General features: G+C 46.8%; 1 protein-coding gene across 2 annotated transcripts in view; it reads right to left on the reverse strand.

The window, feature by feature from the left end:
* Nucleotides 1-15643, reverse strand: part of itpr3 (inositol 1,4,5-trisphosphate receptor, type 3) — a 39563-nt gene extending 23920 nt beyond the window's left edge. For both annotated transcript variants that reach the window (XM_015342445.2, XM_069190397.1), the window contains exons 1-11: nt 14945-15643; nt 7324-7394; nt 6115-6236; nt 5896-5982; nt 4802-4960; nt 4019-4117; nt 3455-3538; nt 3016-3162; nt 2745-2840; nt 754-798; nt 155-297 (exon numbers count right to left, since the gene is read on the reverse strand). In XM_015342445.2, coding sequence (XP_015197931.2) covers nt 155-297; nt 754-798; nt 2745-2840; nt 3016-3162; nt 3455-3538; nt 4019-4117; nt 4802-4960; nt 5896-5982; nt 6115-6236; nt 7324-7394; nt 14945-15033 — 1142 coding nt within the window. In that variant the 5' untranslated portion in view covers nt 15034-15643. The remainder of the gene's footprint in view (nt 1-154; nt 298-753; nt 799-2744; nt 2841-3015; nt 3163-3454; nt 3539-4018; nt 4118-4801; nt 4961-5895; nt 5983-6114; nt 6237-7323; nt 7395-14944) is intronic.
* Between the last annotated feature and the right edge of the window lie 3557 nt (nt 15644-19200).

Below are 19200 nucleotides of genomic sequence, written 5' to 3' on the forward strand. Positions count from 1 at the left end.
CATAAAAAAGAATGAAGAGTAGCGCTGTGCTCTATGGCAAGATTTACAGCTCCCTATGCTGTGTCCTAGAACAAAGCACCACCTCTACCTTGCTGCAGTGATCAAGAGTGCCGTCTCAGAATTGCTGCAGCGTGTTCAGGAGGCAAGTCTGTACCTGGGCACGAAGGAGTCGGTTTTCTGCAGGGTGGTGGGATCCAGCTCAAACAGAGAGGCGATGTCGTTCCCATGAGGCACAGCAACCAGCTTATACTTCACCTTCTCGCCCATGTTCCTCTTGCTGCTGCGACCTGTGTCTGACTGATTCCGAGGTGGAAAATTCATCAGGGTTCAGCAAGAGTGACCACAGCTCTGGCCACTGAACTGGACAAGCTGTCCTGCATCCCTCAGCCTCTGCCCAACTACCAACCATGGCAGCTCCAGTGCCTAATCACTCAAGAGGATGATCGAGAGTCTACATTCATAATGTATTTTCTTATAGTGCCTAACATACTGTACCTATCTACAAAAAGTAATGTGCTTACATCCACTTAAAAAAGATCCTATATTTATTTTTATCAATCATTATACACATCACAATATATACTGTAGATACTATCCTTATTATTTCTTTCCCTTTTCAATTGATTTTAAATTTATGTTAGTATAGCCACATTTTAAAAAAATGTTTTTATTGCTGTCCCACAGGTGAGTCTGCTCATTCCCTTAGACACCTCACTAATCCCTCGACATACAGCCTGATGAAAACATACTCACCACTGATCTGGTCTCCCCATTGTCTCCCTTGTAAGATGGGTTTTCCTGAAATTCAAGCACAAACTGTCACAGTGCTGAACACACTGCAGCTTTGTCCTGTACTGCTGGGCTGTTTTATGATATAAATATATCATATAGCATGATGTGACTTTACATGCATTATAGCGCATATATATATATTGGCTATATATATATATGCACATCACAAGCATCATCTTATTTTGGTTGTAATCAAAAACAAAATAAGATGAATTCATGATTAGAAAAATTAATAAGTAAAATATGACAATGACTGTTTGGTTATCAAATCCATACATCATGCTTCAGACATCAGTAGGTAATCTTAAAAATAAATTTATGGAAGGAGAATGAGCCATGTCATTTGCCAAAACACTTTATACCATACGGTGTTGTGGGAAGCTTGAGCCTACCCGGCAAGCAACGAGCACACGGCAGGGTACACCCTGGACAGGACACCAGTCCATCGCAGGTGCAAGTGCAAGCCAATCAGACATGGGGACAATTTTGAGGCCACGGTAAAGGCCAAGGGGGGCAATTTGGCCACGACACTGGGATAGCTCCCTACTCTTATCGAGAAATGCCTGGGGATCTTTAATAACCACTGAGAGTCAGGACCTCAGTTTAACATCTCATCCAAAAGACAGCGCCCACTACAGTATAGTGTCCCCGTCACTATACTGGGGCATTAGGACCCACACAGACCGCAGGGTGGGCGCCCCACGCTGGTCCCCACTAAGACCAGCAGCACTAAGTTCCAGCAGCAACCATAGCTTCCCAGGAGGTCTCCCATCCAGGTACTGACCAGGCTCAACCCTGCTGAGCTTCAGTGGGTAGCCAGTTGAGAGCTGCAGGGTGATATACAGTAGCTGCTGGCTGGAAGCAGAATATGAAAAACAGAAATCGTTTTATTACGTTTTCAACAAGAGGTGGGTCCCGTTCAAAGACACCCCAAGCCTTCTGTACCACCTAAATAAGTATTAAACTGGCAGAATCAAGTCTGAGGGCTCTGTGGCTGAAAGACCAGATTCTTACTGAAGAAAATGGAGAATTTGGATTTTATGAACAAGTATTTTAGCCCCTCGCAGTGATTGATTTGGTCACAGTAAACATATTCAATCACCCTGTTTTGATTGTGAGACAAAACACCAGATGCCCTTCGCAGCCTGGGCGTTAGCAGAGAATAGCTCGCGCAGGCTTGCACAGGGCACAGGCCAAGAGAGGAAGAAACAGACAGAGACCATGAAATCACGACCAGAGAGAGCCTGAGGATGATTGTGGAGAAACAAAACCCAATGGGAGTGCTGGTTTTCAGAACATACAGGAGCACAATGGCTGGGCATGGGCACCGCAGAAACTCCTCCGGAGGGCCACAGCCCAAGAAGATCGAAAGCTCGGGTTCGAGTGCTGCTGCCGATTCTGCCCATGCATACTTCGTAGTTTTGATTCCCTATATCAATGTTCCTTAAGCAAGCTGACCACCGCACATCTGTGGTGTGATACTGCAGCTTTTAATCATGCATGTACTTTGTCATGGTTTTCCAAATGTGGAATCATGTTTAACCATGCTTTTCTCTTGTTTGCATCAGAGATATCACCACAGAAATTAATAAGAGCTGGCTATCACTAACTCAGCAGGTCCAGTGGAGTTCTGGATCTTTTTATTTAGGGGTGTGCAGGAGGTACACAGTAAACAGAGTGTGCCCAAAAATATACAGCAAGATTTCCAGAGAACCAGCAAATAAGCGGCTGCAGTTTAGACAGAAAGGACTGCAGTTTCTGGTGTCGTCAAGAAGTGATGCATGGTTGGACATTTACATCGAAGGCCCCGGCTCTCTCTCTGTTTGATGAAAGATCATCTCTGCGGTACCCGCGCTTACAGGAGTGCCCTCGCCTGCCCGTAGAGCCCTGGGAGGAGTGCATGTGCTAACCTGCGTCCCAGGCAGTCTGGACTCCAGTGCTGTTCCTCTTACCTCAGCCGCCAGGTAGTTCCCCGTGGCCAGATGCTTGAACCGGTACAGGCTGTTCCAGTGGCCTGCCCCGCCACGGCATGGGTCGTGATGAACCACCTGCCGAAAAACCCAGAGCCTGTTAGTCACGGCCACGCGCTCCACACAGCACAGAGGGACAAGCAGCACGCCGACTCGGTCACTGGGGTGTGAGCCGTTGTCCAGTCAGCTCTGGACAAAGACGATGCCGGAGCAAATCAGAGCTGCACAGGTGCGAGCATGCAGTAGGACCCACCTCAACCTCCCAGAGGGCGTTGGAGCTGGTGGCGGAGGTGGCGGACTGGCGCAGTGTGGTGCGCAGAAATACATGCAGCTTGCCCTTGTACTCGTCACATGTCAGGAACTTCTCCTGCTCTGCGTGGAACAGACGCACCACGTCCCCCTGGTACATGGAGACAACAAACAGAAACACAGCCACTAAGCCACCAACACCCTGCACACGGGGGACCCCACATTGACCTGGACTCTTCCTTTTCCCCACATCCACCTATTCTTGATTTCTGTATTTGAAACTCCTTCACTTAAATAACATTACTTTGGCCTTTCTTACACTTTCTTTCTAAAGACTGGACAATATGCTAATGTGGAACACATGCACTAACCAGATGACAGTGAAGAGCTATAGGCTTGTGTCTTGAAGGATTCAGGACTCCCATTACAGCTACATCACTCACCCCTTTCAGCACCTCGTCCTTGTGGTCACTGAACATCATGAACAGGTTGATCTTCCAGCTGGTGTTGCAGTTCACGGAGTTCACCTGCAGGGGGTGAGGCACACTCAAATGCATTATTTTGCATTAAGGGGAAAAAACACAAATGCAGGGGCATCTTTCATCAGGGGTCACGCAGATCTCCTTCAGCAGAGACCATATTTCTTCACCACCCTGCATGAAAGTTTATGATGGCACATCTGCATGATAATTTCACCATTTCAATTTATCTGTATTAAACATTTATGCTGTACTACAAGGATTTCTCACTCTGTGCATTACCATGTACTTTACTGTACTGTACTTTAACATGGTGCAGAGCAGTAATCTTTTATGAGGGTGGTGGCACCATCATATAAGGGTGATGCTTTTCATTGTTCAAGGCTTATTTCACCCAGAAGCTTTCTTGGGAAATGTCTTGGAGTCTGGCAGTGTTCAAAACTGCTCTGTGGGTGTGAACTACTGTTCCTTTTTGCTGCCGAACAAGCTGGTCTGTCCAGTGTGAAATGGGGGATTTTAGCCTCTCACCTCTTTAGAGCCAGGATGGTCAGAAAGCTCATAGTTGCTGGCGTGGAGTGGCTGTCCTGCATTCGCTGGGTTTAAGATCACCTTGTCTCCAACCACCACCTGGAACGCAAACAGCCACACCACTGACACGCCTGTCAAGAACAGTCCAAGCACATGAGGATCATTCTTACGTGGGGCTGAGCACTGTGCAGAAGAGTGTGTCTGTGTGCATGCGGTGGGCTTGCAGGGGTTTTGACACATTCAGTGATAGAGGTAGTGGGTTAAGTATTTCAGGTGTCTCTGTTTTTGTCATGAACGTGTGTATGCAGCCTGTGTGCTTAAAGTATTAGTCCAGTTGCTCTCTATCTTTGAGCTGAATATAGGTGTGAGTATGTGTGGTATTATTCCAGGTGTATTGGTCTTTGTGTTGAAGGTGTGTAGCTGCACAGAACAACTGTGGGCGTGTATAGGGTGTGTTAATCTGAGACGGGACTTTCACCCACATTCACTGTGTGTTTGTGTACTGGTACAAAGTTAATTCAGAAAGCTCTGAGCCTCATGCAAAAGAAGAAAACTGACTGATGACACGCTAGACTCATAGGGAAAACTTAGACTTAAAAGAAGTGAGCAAGTGTTTTTTTATCTAGAATCTCCAGTTTTGATTTCATGTCCAAACATCACATACACTTCCTATGAAATGGACTCATTTTAAATTCTTCAATCCACTTTAATCAATCTGAGCAACTTCAGTGTAACAAGTGTGTGCTCATGCTTGTGCACATGCGAGTGCCAAGGGTCTCTCACGTTGTCCCCGTTGGCGCGCAGCTTCCAGAAGGGCTGGATGAAGAGCCAGGAGCCCTCGTTGCCCGTGCTGTCCAGCGTCACCCTCATGGCGTTCTTCTCCAGCAGCGCCGGCAGCCTCTTGTTCACCGTCAGGTACTTGTTGCTCTTCATGTGCAGGAGCTGCAGAGGCAGAATAGGAGCCTTTGCTTGGAGAAGATATCCCAGCAGAGTAGCAGTACAGTGCAGCGAGAACAGGAGCTCATCCAGTCACACTGAAAGGCTGCCAAGTGAGTCATTCATTGATCCCCTCCATCTCCCCCAACACACACCACACAACAGAGCAGAGGCATTGTCAGCTAAACAACCACCCTGGTCTCCCCACCACCCCATCCCCACCCAATCTTGCTAAACAAACTTGAGTGTTAAAAATGGGCCATCTCTAACCACAAGGTCACCCTGCCTCCTGTAAAGCCGCTCAGCACAACTGGGTCACGGTTTTTCCCATGTGTCTCCCAAACCCCAGACCATACGTCCTTCTGAGCCATTGAAGCACACATTCTCTGGGCCTCAGGGCTTAACACCGCAGCCCCTCAGCGAGGACCTCATTCTTTGTAACTGTTCTTAAAGCTATGACCAGGATATAACTCACCCTAAACAAATTACTCAGGCATTGTTTTTTCAAGGTATAACATGAATGTCTTGACCTGATGGGGTGTAAAGCTGTCAGTGACTCATGTGACACACCTTGCAGAGCAGGTCTGGCTCTAATACTCAGTCTTAATCTCCTGTCAAACATGTCTGGCTCTCATTCCCTGCTTGACCCGTGTTTGCTCTCAGATTAAGAAGGTTAGCAAATATTTGACACGGAAGTCGAACCTGGAGTTTCGGAGTTCTTAGAAACACGCTATTCTCCAGTGTTGCATAGTCTAAACACAAATATAATTAATATTATTATTATTATTTAGTTCTCCTCCCATATTCATGTGTGGAATGTGAACAATTCAGAGAAAAATTGCTCATTCGTCAACATTTTCCCCACTTGTTTAAGAACGTACATGCATTTCAGCTCCAGGGGGTCCTCAGGTGAGCCCATACCTGCTGACTCCCACTCTCACCTGAATGACACTCCCGTATTTCACCACCTCTCCGAGGACCTTCCTGTTCTCCGTCTCGTTCTGCTTCTGCTCCAGGTTGGCCGCATGCTGGAGGAGGGCAAAGGTGAGAGTGACATGTCAGCCGGGAGCATCCTCGTACTCCCATCTTCACTGCACTCCGCTCTGCTTTTCTCAGGCAGCCAGAGCGTTCTTAGAATGCTGTGTTTTCAAGCGACTCACCTGTAGTTTCTGCAGGAGCACGACATCTGCAATCTTGTCTTTCTCATGCTTGGCCTGCTTGGCTTTCCAGAACTGTTTCTGAGCAGAGTAGCGGTTCATTGGATACACCTTGAAGAGGCAATCTGGAGATGGGGAGTAAAGGAGTTGAATGTACAGCGGGGCACCACGGAAACAAAGAGTTTTCCTGATAGCTCAGCAGATGCAGCAGAATTTAACCTACAGGATTTGTGTAGGAACGGTCAGAAGGTCAGAAAGGGTCCAGGTGACAGGATCTCCACCAGGCACATTCTTACTTGCTCGGTTCCTCAGCATCTAATCTTTCCAGAATCTCTCCCAGACTTTTCCCGAGGCACCTCATGAGCAGCAATTGGGCAGTTTGTTCCAGACAACCACAATTCCTTGCGGAAAGAAATACCTCTTCTTTTCAGCTCTAATTACACTCTACAGTTGTGACCATCTCTGCATCCCCAAACATCTGTCCTATCATGTTAAGGTCCTGTCCCAGTTTTTTTATTTTATTTTTTATTGAATAAATGCTGCTCAGAAGAAAAAGACTAACTAGGAATCCTGTGAAAAGAATAGTCTGTGGGTGGCACCAGCCCACAGAGGGCTGGACACCTGTCCTACACAGTCAATTCATGATTCTCAGCGTTTTCCAATCAGGGACGGAGTCAATATTGACTCAGTACTCTCCCTCTGAGAGCTATGGTTTCCTGTTTGAACCCTCTTATCTGAACTGACTACAGACCCTGTAATCAGAGCCATTATCGGGGAGAAAGTCAATAAAGGCCATTTACTTTGAAAGATCCCCTGTACTCTTTAAAAAAAGAAGCAGGATGGAAAGTGTCAAAGAAACTGACGTGACTCCATGCAAAATGGAGGTGCACAAAGGTTAAGAAACTCTGTTTCTGTTGTGATTATGTTATGGGTAAAATGCTCATTCCACAAGAAATAAACTAATAGGTCAGTTTGTTCATGGGTGAAAACAAGCTCATTAAGGCCCTACTGAAATGTACACTGTTTTGTACTAATTTGAGATTAATATCACCATCGCAGACCACCTGTTTCCTCTGCTACACCACTGACTCCCTAGGCTTCACCCCGCCTCTTTATTGTACCATGATTACATCCCAGTTCATTGTTTTGCCTTCACTCCTGGCATCCCAAAGGCTGTCCCTGAAGACGAGCGACAGAGGATTCCTTGCTCACCCCGGAATTTCTTCGGAGGGTTGTCCAGGTCCCCAGCAACAGGCTCCACCACACATCGGTCATCCACAAGCCTGAGACAAAACACAGCAGACAATCTGTTTGCTCAAGGTTTTATCAGGGAGGCAAATGTTGTGTGAGGGGCTCTCTTCCCTTCCCACAGTAGCAGACCTTGCAGCTGTTCCAGTCTGGGGGTGGGTACATAAGGGTATATCTGTGTGCTCCCATAAGAAATTATTTGGGGTAACCTAAAATAATAAACTGTCTTCCGCTTCAAAAAATACTTGCAAACACAAGTGGCTTGGGCAGGAGAGAGCCCCCCTTAACTTCCCCTGATATGACTCCTTTCTCATAAGCCAGGAATGGTTCTCTTTGCTTTACCACACCTTCCCACAGTTTTCTACTCCACTTCATGCTTCTCCCACAACTTCACTGTGTTTTTTTTCTTTTACTGTGCTTCTCTTTGCTTTCAGCACTGTATGCCACAACAGTGGGTAGCCTCTGTAACCTACCCGCATCAGCCTCTCTACCTTTGCACCCACACTGCATGGAACTCCGTGCTCTCACAAGTCCTACCACCCTCAGTGAACAGCACAGCATTATGCAAAGGCTCTGCAGCACTTTCACGGTCCGGACAAAGAGTGAAGGAGATGAAACAGCACTCATTTCCCAGCATGCACTACACTTGAAAAACAGGGTATTTCAGACCTGATATACTGACCAGGATGTGTGACTTAACAAAGGGCATCTGTTCAATTCCAAGGCTGCTGAAGTGTATTTCATTTTCACTTTCACAACGTTTTCTCAGATCACAAGCTAACATTCCCCTGCAAAACTGTACTACAGAACCCACGTGGAGAAGTCTCCTTTCCTAAAGAAAAGGAGAAACACACAGCCAAAGCCTGAAGAAGCACAAGAATCCCGCCTGCCAGACTGAGCGGCCAATGAAAAGGCTTTAGTAGCCGCTGGCGGGAGCCCGTGGAGTGTTGTCACACAGCCAGGATGTTCCTGCTGCTGTCCAAACACAGGCTGCCGGAGCAGGATCTCTGCAGCACTGCTCACACCCCAGGGCCAAGGGGCTCTCCAAACACGGCAGCTGCCTCCAACTCCACCTGCAGGACTGGACACTTTCCCACACGTCAGCCCAGCTATGATGGTTTCCATAGCTGCAACACTCAGAACAGATGAGCTTGTGGGCAACTAATATTGTCCACACGCCCGGGCAAGAGGACTAAAACACTGGGCATCTCATACAAACAGTGTAAGAACCACACATCATCACACTCTGACATCACCCTGCCAGATCTGCAGGGCCACACCACACGTCCTGGTTTCGCTTTATTGATTGCTTGTCCCGGCCATCCTGATATTTTTTTATTAGGAGATTTGGCCCTTTTTCAAGGATGTACAAAGGCCAGGTGACCCACTTTCCAATTGGAGAAATATTGCATATGCTCTTCCCAAACGCTACCTTCAGCTAGGGCAACCACAATCTTTCAAAACAGACACCTGCCATGGAAAACATTGAAAGAAGCACGACGAGAGTCATTCCCAGTCTGAAAGGAAGTGCCCCGCACACAAATTAAAAGAACTAGACTTCTCTAATTTAGAACAGAGGAAATCTGATTTAAGGCAGAGATGCTCATCTCCAGTCCCAGAGGACTCTGCAGATCTCTGGCAGTTACTGGCATTAAGCAGGTCCCATTAAGCCAGTAATTACATTGACCAGGCAGATAAGAGTTCAGGTGCAATGACACCTGCTGATGCTGTGACCCTCCAGGATTGGACTGATTTAATGCACTCCTGATTTCATGTTTCATAATACTAAATGGCAACTACTGATATTCCAAGCAGGTACTGAAAATTTCAGAGCAGGAGCACCAGGATCTGTAAGCAGGAGGAGGAGGAGGCAGTCCTTTGCACAGAGAGTTTTGGGTGTCTGGAATACAGTATAGTGCACAGTTGTAGTGTAGGTGCTGACTATCTGGGGTCTCTAAAGAAACAGCTGGAAGAGCTTTTGGGATTGAGCACCCATCAGCGGGCGAACTGGCAGGGTGGACAAAAGGGTATTCTTCCTGCATTTACATACCTGTCTCACATTCTCAAATTCGTGATTAGGGTGCATGGGATAGGCTTCTAGGAAGAATCCAGTAACATGCCCTGGGTCTCTCTCTATTAATCCTGTATTTGGCATGAGAGCACGAAACTACTGAACTGCTTCAGAAATGGGAGAGGGCTGCATTGATGCTAACAAATGCCACTGAGATTCACTGCACAGATTTTCCATATATGACACATTAACAGAGTAACACATTTTCAAAGCGTTGGCAACACTGTAAAAAATGTTCCATTGTTTCTGTTGCTAAGTGGCGAAATTGTTCTATTTCTGTTTTTCCACAACAGCTTCGCTTTTTGCTCTGCTGTACTTTTTGTAATGGTGACAACTTACTTACTAGTGGAAAATCACTCAATTGGGTCATTTTAGAGGAGTAAACAATTACAGTAGATTCCTACATAAGTGGGTGAGGGATGGAGTCCACTGCTCTTCTTGACAATACAATGAATCTGCCAAAACGTTAGTACTTTTTAACTTGAAAACGTGTGTACAGGACTTGTGGATGTCTCAGGCAGTGAAGGCACTGGCCCATTGAGCTCTCTTGCTAGCTAGGCCATGTCAAAAGCCTCCCAACTAGTGACACTAGACACTAGTACTCCCATATATAATATAACCCGATCATGGCCATCAAGAAAGTTGTGCACACATTAGTGCTTTAACTACATAAGAACATCAGAAAGGTTGCAACGCTTTCGTTGGCTGTGGCTCACTATGATTTTGAGTGAATACCTCATAACTCAGCACAGCACCTAAAGGCATGCTCAAAATGTAGGAAACAATGGTAAAGGTACAATAATACCATGATAAAGTCACTGGTGCCAGACTGCTCATTAGTGTCAGCTGGAGTGCCAGTGAGGTCCGATGTGCGCCAGCGAAGGGTTAACAGCTCAAGTGCTGCCCGGGGATGTGGCTGCTGTGAAAGATCCCTGGTAGCAGCTCTGCACTCCCCCAGACCAAGTCACTTTGCTCTCCATTTGAATATTGTGCTGGATCCATGCAAACAAGCTCAGACAGCTGATCCGAGGCAGCAGGCAGGCGACCACAGTTCATGAAGAACTGCCCCCCCCGGGACACGGGTCTCTCCTGGTGCTCCTACCAACAAGGCCAACACTCAGCGCTCTGGGCACTGCAGTACAGAGAGCGAGTGCTGGGTTACCAACAAACCACCTCAACCTGCGAGGTAACGTACCCTTAAACACCCATCTCATTGTATCCTTGGCACAGACAAAAGAACAACTGAAAATGAAAGGCACTTTCTTCTCAGCCCTGAGTCTGTTCTACATTGACCCGGGCCGAATGCTGAGCGGGATCAAGTCACAGTTGACTGCACAGCTGCAGAGCAGTGCTAATGATCTGAACGAGGGCTGCTTACAAACCCTCAGCTACCTTCCTGCAGTGTATCTGCATGCTGATTTAGCTATTTGTCTATTTCATATTTATGCCATGTCCTCTGTAGCCGTTTTGTAAAACTTGGGTAGCCCTGATCTTTCGCCATGTGCCTTAGTGCTTTATGATGCTGCTACTTTCGTTTATGCGAGTGGCGGTATTAGGCCTTTCCCTTTCAGCTCCAGACCGTGCTTCAGCTACTGCCAGTGCCCAGACTCTTCCTTGCTCAGGTTCTGAGAGATTTTCAGCAATCTGTGTAGGAATGTTTTAGTCAAGTTGATACTTCTGAAGCTTGAAAGGGGATACTGATGCACAACAGAGATGCAGAAAGGTAAAGATTACTACACAGAGTCTCTTGCGACACAGCTCTTTAAACAGTGTGACACAACGCCAGGAAGGCAATGCAAAGTGTCAATGCTGTGACCCATCATTCAGAGGTCACTTTCTGACTAGCAAGCTCAACAAGAATAGTGACTCTGCAGCTCTGCCGAAACCCTAAATAGAAAAACATAAAAATGGCTACTTCACGTCTCAGTCCGCTGCGCCTTATTAAAACCAGCAGCTGCAGCACGAGCAGTCTGGCAGCAGCTCTGGATGGTCGTGCACAACAACATCTGCAGGCGAGAGGAGGCCAGACAGCCCATCTGGCTTGCATGGCTAATCGATCTTACTGGGTACCGAAAGTATTGGTCAGCGTCCACAGGAACTGCAGGAAGCTTTAATTTACAGAATGAGGTGATTGATGTGCCAGAGCAAAAAAAAAAAAACAGCTGCCAGCTTTTGACCGCATGGACATACGGTAAACAAAACACAGTGACCCTCCTCTTAGCAGGAGAGCAGAATTGACTTATATTCCCTTACTTTCAGGGTTTAATTGTCACTGCAAATTTGGAGTCATTTTTAAATATTTTCACCGGTGTGTGTAACTTCTAGCTGACCTCCAGGCTCCCCAGGATTGCAGCGAATTGTTCCAGACTTCCACAACCCTTTGTGTAAAGAGGTGTCACCTGCTCTCAGCTTTCAAAGCTATTCCCCTTAGTTTCCACTGGTGTCTGACTCATGACTCAAAATGAGGCTGAATCTTTCTATGAAGTGATCAATATCTTTTAACCCCTTCCTAGCACACCGAGCCAGAATGACTGACTTTCCATTCCCATGCAGCTGTAGCAAGAGGAGTGATGTTTGTCATGAGTCTGGCTGGCACCCTGGGAGCTCCCAGTAACAGCATGGACCCTATGCCATCACCTCCTCCTCACTACTGCAGGTGGCCACACTAGGAGCCAAGCACACTGCTCAAGAGTACAGCAGCACTGACCCACTCAGGATTCGAATGCATGACCCTGGAGTCCAGAGCACTGACCACTCCTCCACACTGCCGACATGCATGTAGGGGTTTTTCTAATTCTTCCTAATCAGATCTATGCAATTGTTTCTTTTAGTTCCTTTTGGATACATGCATGAGTCTTATCAGTCATTCTGCGGGCACTCAGAAAGCTGATATCAATAGCTATTAAATGGTTATTTGCTTTTCCTGGAAAAAAAACACCAAGCCCTTTGTAGAATATAACGGTCATCCTGTGTGATTCTTAAGAATCCCCCCCTCCACCCAATGGCATGAAATGAGCTGATGTTGTGTAACAAAAGAAAAAGAGTTCAAATCTGAAGATGATAATGAAAATAACCTGGGTAACGATGTTGTTACCAAGCCATTTTTTTCTTCAAATAACATATTTGTGTATCAGTGTGTATGAATGAAACACAGGCTGGTTCCCATTTTTATTCTGCTACACAGCTACCATTGACATGGAAGATCATTAATGTCCTGTCCTATTAGATGGTACCATAATGGTCTGCATTACACAGTATTAAATCAGACTGCGGCAGTGCTGGATCTGGGCTACCCCAGTTTGCTTTACATCAATGAGTCACATCAGTCCTAGCCCATTCTCATCACTTCCCTGGAACCCTCTCACTGGTAGTGGGCTGAGCAATGTAAATAAACAGCCACTACTTAATTCACTATATTTCACAATATTTCTTTCTTTTCATTTCTTCTGGGCACTATAGTCAAATATAGACACCTGGAGATGTGGGAACGCAACCTAACTTTAGCTTACTGTGTGATGATGACAGCAAACCGTGTCTTGGATGTCAAGAATTTCATGGATACGTACAGTAGTAAGTCACTTGTCTATTTGCTAAGCATATACACGGAAACTCTAAAAAGGTATGCTTGTTGGTCTTGCCACAATAACACGGGAATGCTACATAAACATTGTTACCCAAACAGTGGCCACCTCGCTGTGCAGAGAGCCGCACGCTGGAACCTGAACTTCTGCCAGCTCAGTCACACGTTCTGAACTCAGAAATACAGAAGGGGTAGTAGAAGATAAAGATATCCCACCACGAATATTTTAAAACCTGACAACGTATCTTCTGTGTCGGGCCAAATGAAGCTCGATAACATTCTTCACACAAACAAGACTGCTCTCTCCTTCCTCAGGAGCCTGTTGGCCTCCGCACAGCAACCCCTGTGTCTCACAAGGCTGCTGAAGTCACTGAAGACTCTGTGGGCACAGAGGCCAGCGCGCCCAGGTGTGCCAGGCATCCCAGAGGGCAGATGGGGTGGGTCCCCTGCAGTGTGGGGAGCACTTAGATGTCCTTCGGGCAAATGCAAGTAATCAACATTATTACAGACTCGCGGTGGGATCGATAGCGATCATACCTGAGATATATGCCTTGGACAGTTAGCAATTGAAATTAGGGAGGAGCCAAATCATATTTTGCAGTGTTAACATGCTTTCTGATTTGAAGGAGTTTCTCTGCAAACCAGTTTGCTGAGAGGGGGGTTACACATCACGACACTGGTACCGCTTCCACCCATTTTCTAACCCCTTTATCCAGAACAAAGACACAGAGGAGCCGGAACCCATCCCAGCAAGCAATGGGCACAAGGCAGGATACATCCTGGATGGGACGCCAGTCCATCAGAGTGCAGACATTAACACAAACACCAATGCACACTCTCATCAGGGCCAGTTTTCCCACAAGACAAATAATCTACCAGCATTTCTTTGGACTGTGGGTGGAAACCTGAGCACCTAGAGCAACCCCACACGAACATTCAAATTCCATGCAGATATCACCACAGGAATTGAACCCAGGGCCCAGGGTTGCAAGGCAGTAATGCTAACCACAGCTCCAACTTACAATCCCTTTTACTGCATTTTAAATGTAATTATATGTAAATTACATTATAAACTTGCAAAATTACATGTAATTATATTATGTAATTATATAATCAGCACACTTTATATCACACAGAATATTCTCCAGTACATTATAGTGTTTGAAATACTGTTAAACCATGGTCATTTGGCACTGATAATTACTTAAAGTCTTCCTAGTGAAGTGGCAGCACATGCTGACCGACTTCTGCCTGTTCAATGGAAAGAACGCAGCTAAAACTGAGGCAACCAAACCTGCACTCGATTTGCCTGTGTTTGAAGGTCCCGAGTAACAACTGTCAATAAATAATAATCCGATTGCAGACGCAATCGTTTGTAAGGGTAGGGAATTTAAATTGGCGAGCTGAACTGTTTCACTTAAAAAAGCGAACTGAAAATACAATTTCCTAAACGCTAAGCCAAGTTGATGGTAAAATTATATTGTGAGGTGACTGCTTCTCACTGCCTCTGGAAGAAAAAAAAACACATTGAATTGCTGTTCAATATTAAGCACCACAGTACTTAATGTGGAAGAGCATCCCAGAGCAGAGGCCAGTCCGCCGCTCGGATACGGCTTGGCTCGGCTCGGCTCGCGTCCAGAACGGGCCCTGCAGAGCCACGGTCCTCAGCCTTCTTCCAAGACTAGGAGACCGCCAGTCCAGTTTGTGGTTAACCATTCGAGTGCTCGCCAAGCCAGGGCGACTCCTACAAGGATACCTCAGCAGTGTATTTCTCTTCCTTCACCTCCCAGCTGAATCCGACCGTGTCGCACAGCACCAAGCACAAACAGCTGCAGAAACTTCCCAGGGTTCGAACCAGCGAGGCAAATAAACTTGTGAAGCACCTTGTTACAATTAAAACAACGGGACTGCACATATGCAAGCCACTTACTCACCCCAGTGTGCTGATGAAGCCGTTGACAGACCCCTCTGCGTACAGGGACACTATGTCCCCAATGTGCAGAAAGCTGGACATTTCTGACATCTTCGGATCCTTGTGCTTCGAAGACACGCAGAGCAAAGAGCTAAGTTTTTTTTTTAAATAAAGAAAAGTTTTCCCCTTCAGCTCAGTTCATGTAAATTGGGTTGTTGTGATAGCAGCCGCTTCCACATAGCAACTTCTGAGGCTCCAGAGTCCTTCCTGGCAGCTGTGCGCTCGAGCCCCTGAACAAACCTCTGCGCGCTGGGCGTGTTGGTGCGTCTTCATGCAGCTCAAGCAGACAGGAAAATAACTTTCGCTTTTGTCTTGGGTGTTCAAAAATACACGCTTTCTTGAAGGGGGGGCAAAACAGAACAGCAGCAGCTCTAGAGTCGTAGATGGGACACGGCGTGAAGAGAGCTCTTACTCCGGGCGAAACACAGACAGCAGGTCCTGCCACAGGTTGTGTAGCGAGCACCTGGACCAATGGCAAGCGATGCCGGAAGTGTGCAGTCGAAAAAACTCCATGCAAATTCTTACACAGCGCTGACTGCCACACGGAGCTTTGATGTCTTTAGAGAACTGTCTGTCGAGAACGTCTGTGCTCGCACCTAGAGTGGATGTAAACAGAAAAGGAAGTGAAGTGGCGCGCTGTTCGAGCTAACGCGAACGGAGTTCTTGCAGTTCGCGAGCGGAGGGGGGGGGTGACATGCTCCTGTCACGTGCCTCACTCCCTCCTGACACCCCGAAACGATGGTATAGCTTATCACGTCCTTTTCTGGCTCCCCGATTGGTAGGCTCTTAAGTTCCTAAGTAGCAATCTTAGCAATTTAATGTTATGATAATAATTCATTACACTATATAGTGCTTTTCTGGACACTCCACTCAAAGCACTTTACAGGTAATGGGGACACTCCTCCACCACCAACGTGCACCCCCACCTGTATGATGTGACAGCAGCCATAGTGCATCAGTCCGCTCCCAACACACCAGCTATCAGTGGGGAGGAGAACAGAGTGACGAAGCCAGTTCAGAGATGGGGATTATTAGGAAGCCAAGATTGGTAAAGGCCAATGGGAAATTTGGCCAAGACATTGGGGTAATACCCCTACTCTTTTCGGGAAATACCCTGGGATTTTTATTAACCACAGAGAGTCAGTACCTCAGTTTAACGTCTCATCTGACGTCACTATACTGTGGCATTAGGACCCACACAGACTGCAGGGTGAGCGCCCCCTACTGGCTGCACTAACACTTCTTCCAGCAGTTTTTTCCAGGAGGTCTCCCATGCAGGTACTGGTCAGGCTCACACCTGCTGAGCTTCAGTGGTCTGCCAGTTGTGAGTTGCCGGGTGATATGGCTTCTGGCTTTAGTGTTGCTGAACAATTAATGGAAAGGTGATTAACTCCGGGAGCTGGTAGACCTGAAGATACCAGAGACATGAGGCTGGAAAGAGCTGATCTGTAAGCAGTGCCTCAGTGACCAGGAATACCACCAGCCAGAATCTCAACAGCTTGCAGACTGGGATTGCTTTTCCTTCAGTCACTGTGCCCGGTAGTCAAGGAAGAGTGAAGAAAAGTCCTGGTTGACAACCATCATTCAGCTCTGCACAGCACCAGCCATAGAGACTGAAGACCCAGGGTGCAGCTGTGTCTCCTGTGAGCCAAAATATTTTGAAAAAGACGTTGTGAGCCCCAACGACTGACCTGTGGGAATGGTTTAAATTATATACAGTAAATCCCAAATTATATACAAACCCTTGGTAGATGCAGATGATCTTGGTAGAGCAAGCAATCAAATATTTCATAGCCCACCTCACTTGAGTCACTTTACAGCAGACTTGCTTCAATTTTGCTGTAGATCTGTGATGTAGATTTCGCTGCAGATTCAACTTTGTGATCCAGGACAGCTGTTGCTACCACAGAATATGTGTTTATGTGGTTGTAATTCTGAGAGTGTTTTGTGAAAGTGTGTACAATATGAGCTTGCAAATGTCATGCAGAGAAAATTTCATGAGCTTATCTGGGCCCGCTGAGGATTAAGGCATCGACTGGTTTGTGCACAGTTCTCAGATCAATTATACATAAAGAGCGCATAGCTGTTTACTGAGGGCTGTCATGTGCAAAATGATGAACTAAAATTGGGCTCTGCTATTCTGCAGTTCGTAGAGGCAGCTGTAAGTGTGTCAGCACTGCCTCTGATTCCAAAATCCAGTGTTGGCAGCTGGCTAATCATCAGGTTGGTTGTTTGTTCCCACCAAGAGAAGAGGGTGATTCTCAGATCCGATCCCACAGACGAGCATCTTAGACAAGCATCTCCAGTGTGTGTGAGGCTCTGGGAGGAAGGAGAACTAAAGAGAACAGCCAGGCCTGCCGCCTCTACTAGACTGGTGTTGGGCATGGAGAGAGGTCACAGCATGAGATCAGAAATGACATCCCTCTGATTTCTCTTCTGCACATGAACTGCATGTTGCATCTGACTACATCTGAACGTTTGCTGAAAGTTGCTGCACTTTTAAAAAATCTAGAGCAAACATATACTCTGGAGAACCAAAAAAAGGGCTAAGAAAAAGTTTTTCTGTGACACTTTCAGAGCAATCTGTCAGCCCAGGCACATCCAGCTGGGTTTTGAATTATTGAGTGGGGCAGAGACTGAAATTTCCCACATCCAGATTCCTCTGTACTGCTGCCAGAGTAAAGAAGAAGGTGCCCTGCATGGCTGGGCTGGAGTGCGGCAGGGAGAGAGAGAGTCCCGGCCTGGCCTGCTCTGTCCACAGCAGCTGCTCTTGAGGGTTGGAGCTTCGGCAGCCTGGAATTCCTGCTCCTGGCACAGGAGGGGGCAGGAGGCCAGGCTCTTTAACAGCAGAATCTAAGTGCGCCGAGACAAAGAAAAGATAGGCAGCAGAGAATAACATCAGCAGGAATGTTTGTAGATTGCAAAATGGAAATACAATATATACCGAGAAGGAGGCCCAGAATGTCTCTGTAACTCATACTCACTCTCTGGGCCATGCAAGAACACCGATCTGGCCTGGCTACGCTGCGAGCTCTTCCCAGGCACAGCACAATTCCAGCAGGGTACTGGGAGATTTTGTCTGGCTATTCTTTTGCTCTGCTCCAGAGGCATCTTCAGACCTCCACCCTGGGGCAAGGCATGGTGCCCACCCTGCACAAGCACGCACCGTGCACGGGTGAGCACCCCTGGCATCGCCTGCCCAGATCTGTGCTCCTCGGTGTGCCTCAGCTCTGAGGTAGCGAGCGTGACGCTCTGTCTGAGTGCATGAGAGTGTGAGAAGAGAGCAAAGCAGTGTTGCCAGAGCCTGCCCACCCCAGGGAACAGGAAGACTGGGTGTCTCTGTGGTTTCTGTGGGCCTTCTGAGCTTCTCTGCTAAAATACTGTAAGGTGCTTAATTTATCTACTAGTACTTTCACTGCAGTAGAAGACATCTGGATACTTTCCCTAGCTCTGTGCGTGATTCGACACGAATGTGGACACACACATGCCAGCAGTGTATTAGAGAGCAGGAGATGCAGGCTGCACGTACTGCCTGTGTTCTGTTATTCCTTAAGAGAGTGCACTGATGCAGTCAAGGTGCAAGGTGTCTCTGGCATTGTCCCCTGTATTTGATTGTTTCTTCCTTGGTTCCATGGTCTGTAGCAGGCTTTTCTGTACCTCCATGTGTTTAACAAGAGTTTGAACAAAATTCCTCTGTGCAGTGTGCAGTGTTACATTTGCTCTAATTTTGCTGTGACATGCTTTTATAGAGGGTGTCCATGTCTTCAGAGAAATGAAGAAATTTTAACTGATTTCTATATGCTGCTGTGTTAGTGGGTGCTGCTGTCTGTTAAATCTGTTGTGGAAACCCGCTCCTACAGTCATTAAAAGACCTAACAGAAATAACCTGCAGGAATGCACACACAAGATAACTTCACAAGGATTATGGTTAGAAATTTAGTGCATTATTAATATTCCAGAAAATCACACACATCATGAGTGCGAGTGCTTCCTTGTTTTTTCAATGAAACCCTAGCTGAGGTCACATGAAGTGCTTAGTTCACACTGCCTTTTCCAGACAGCAGGGCTCAGGTTTGTTACAGGAACAATGCAGATGTTTAAGAAGTTATCCTGTTTTTTAATAAGCTGCCATCAGACGCCTGGATCTGCTGTTTCCTCCTCCCAGGCTGTCCAGCCCAGAGAGGACATTAAGAGCCAAGCACAGAGATGCAGCCCATA

Source organism: Lepisosteus oculatus, chromosome 5 (assembly GCF_040954835.1).
Source record: "Lepisosteus oculatus isolate fLepOcu1 chromosome 5, fLepOcu1.hap2, whole genome shotgun sequence".
Taxonomy (NCBI): Eukaryota; Metazoa; Chordata; class Actinopteri; order Semionotiformes; family Lepisosteidae; genus Lepisosteus; species Lepisosteus oculatus.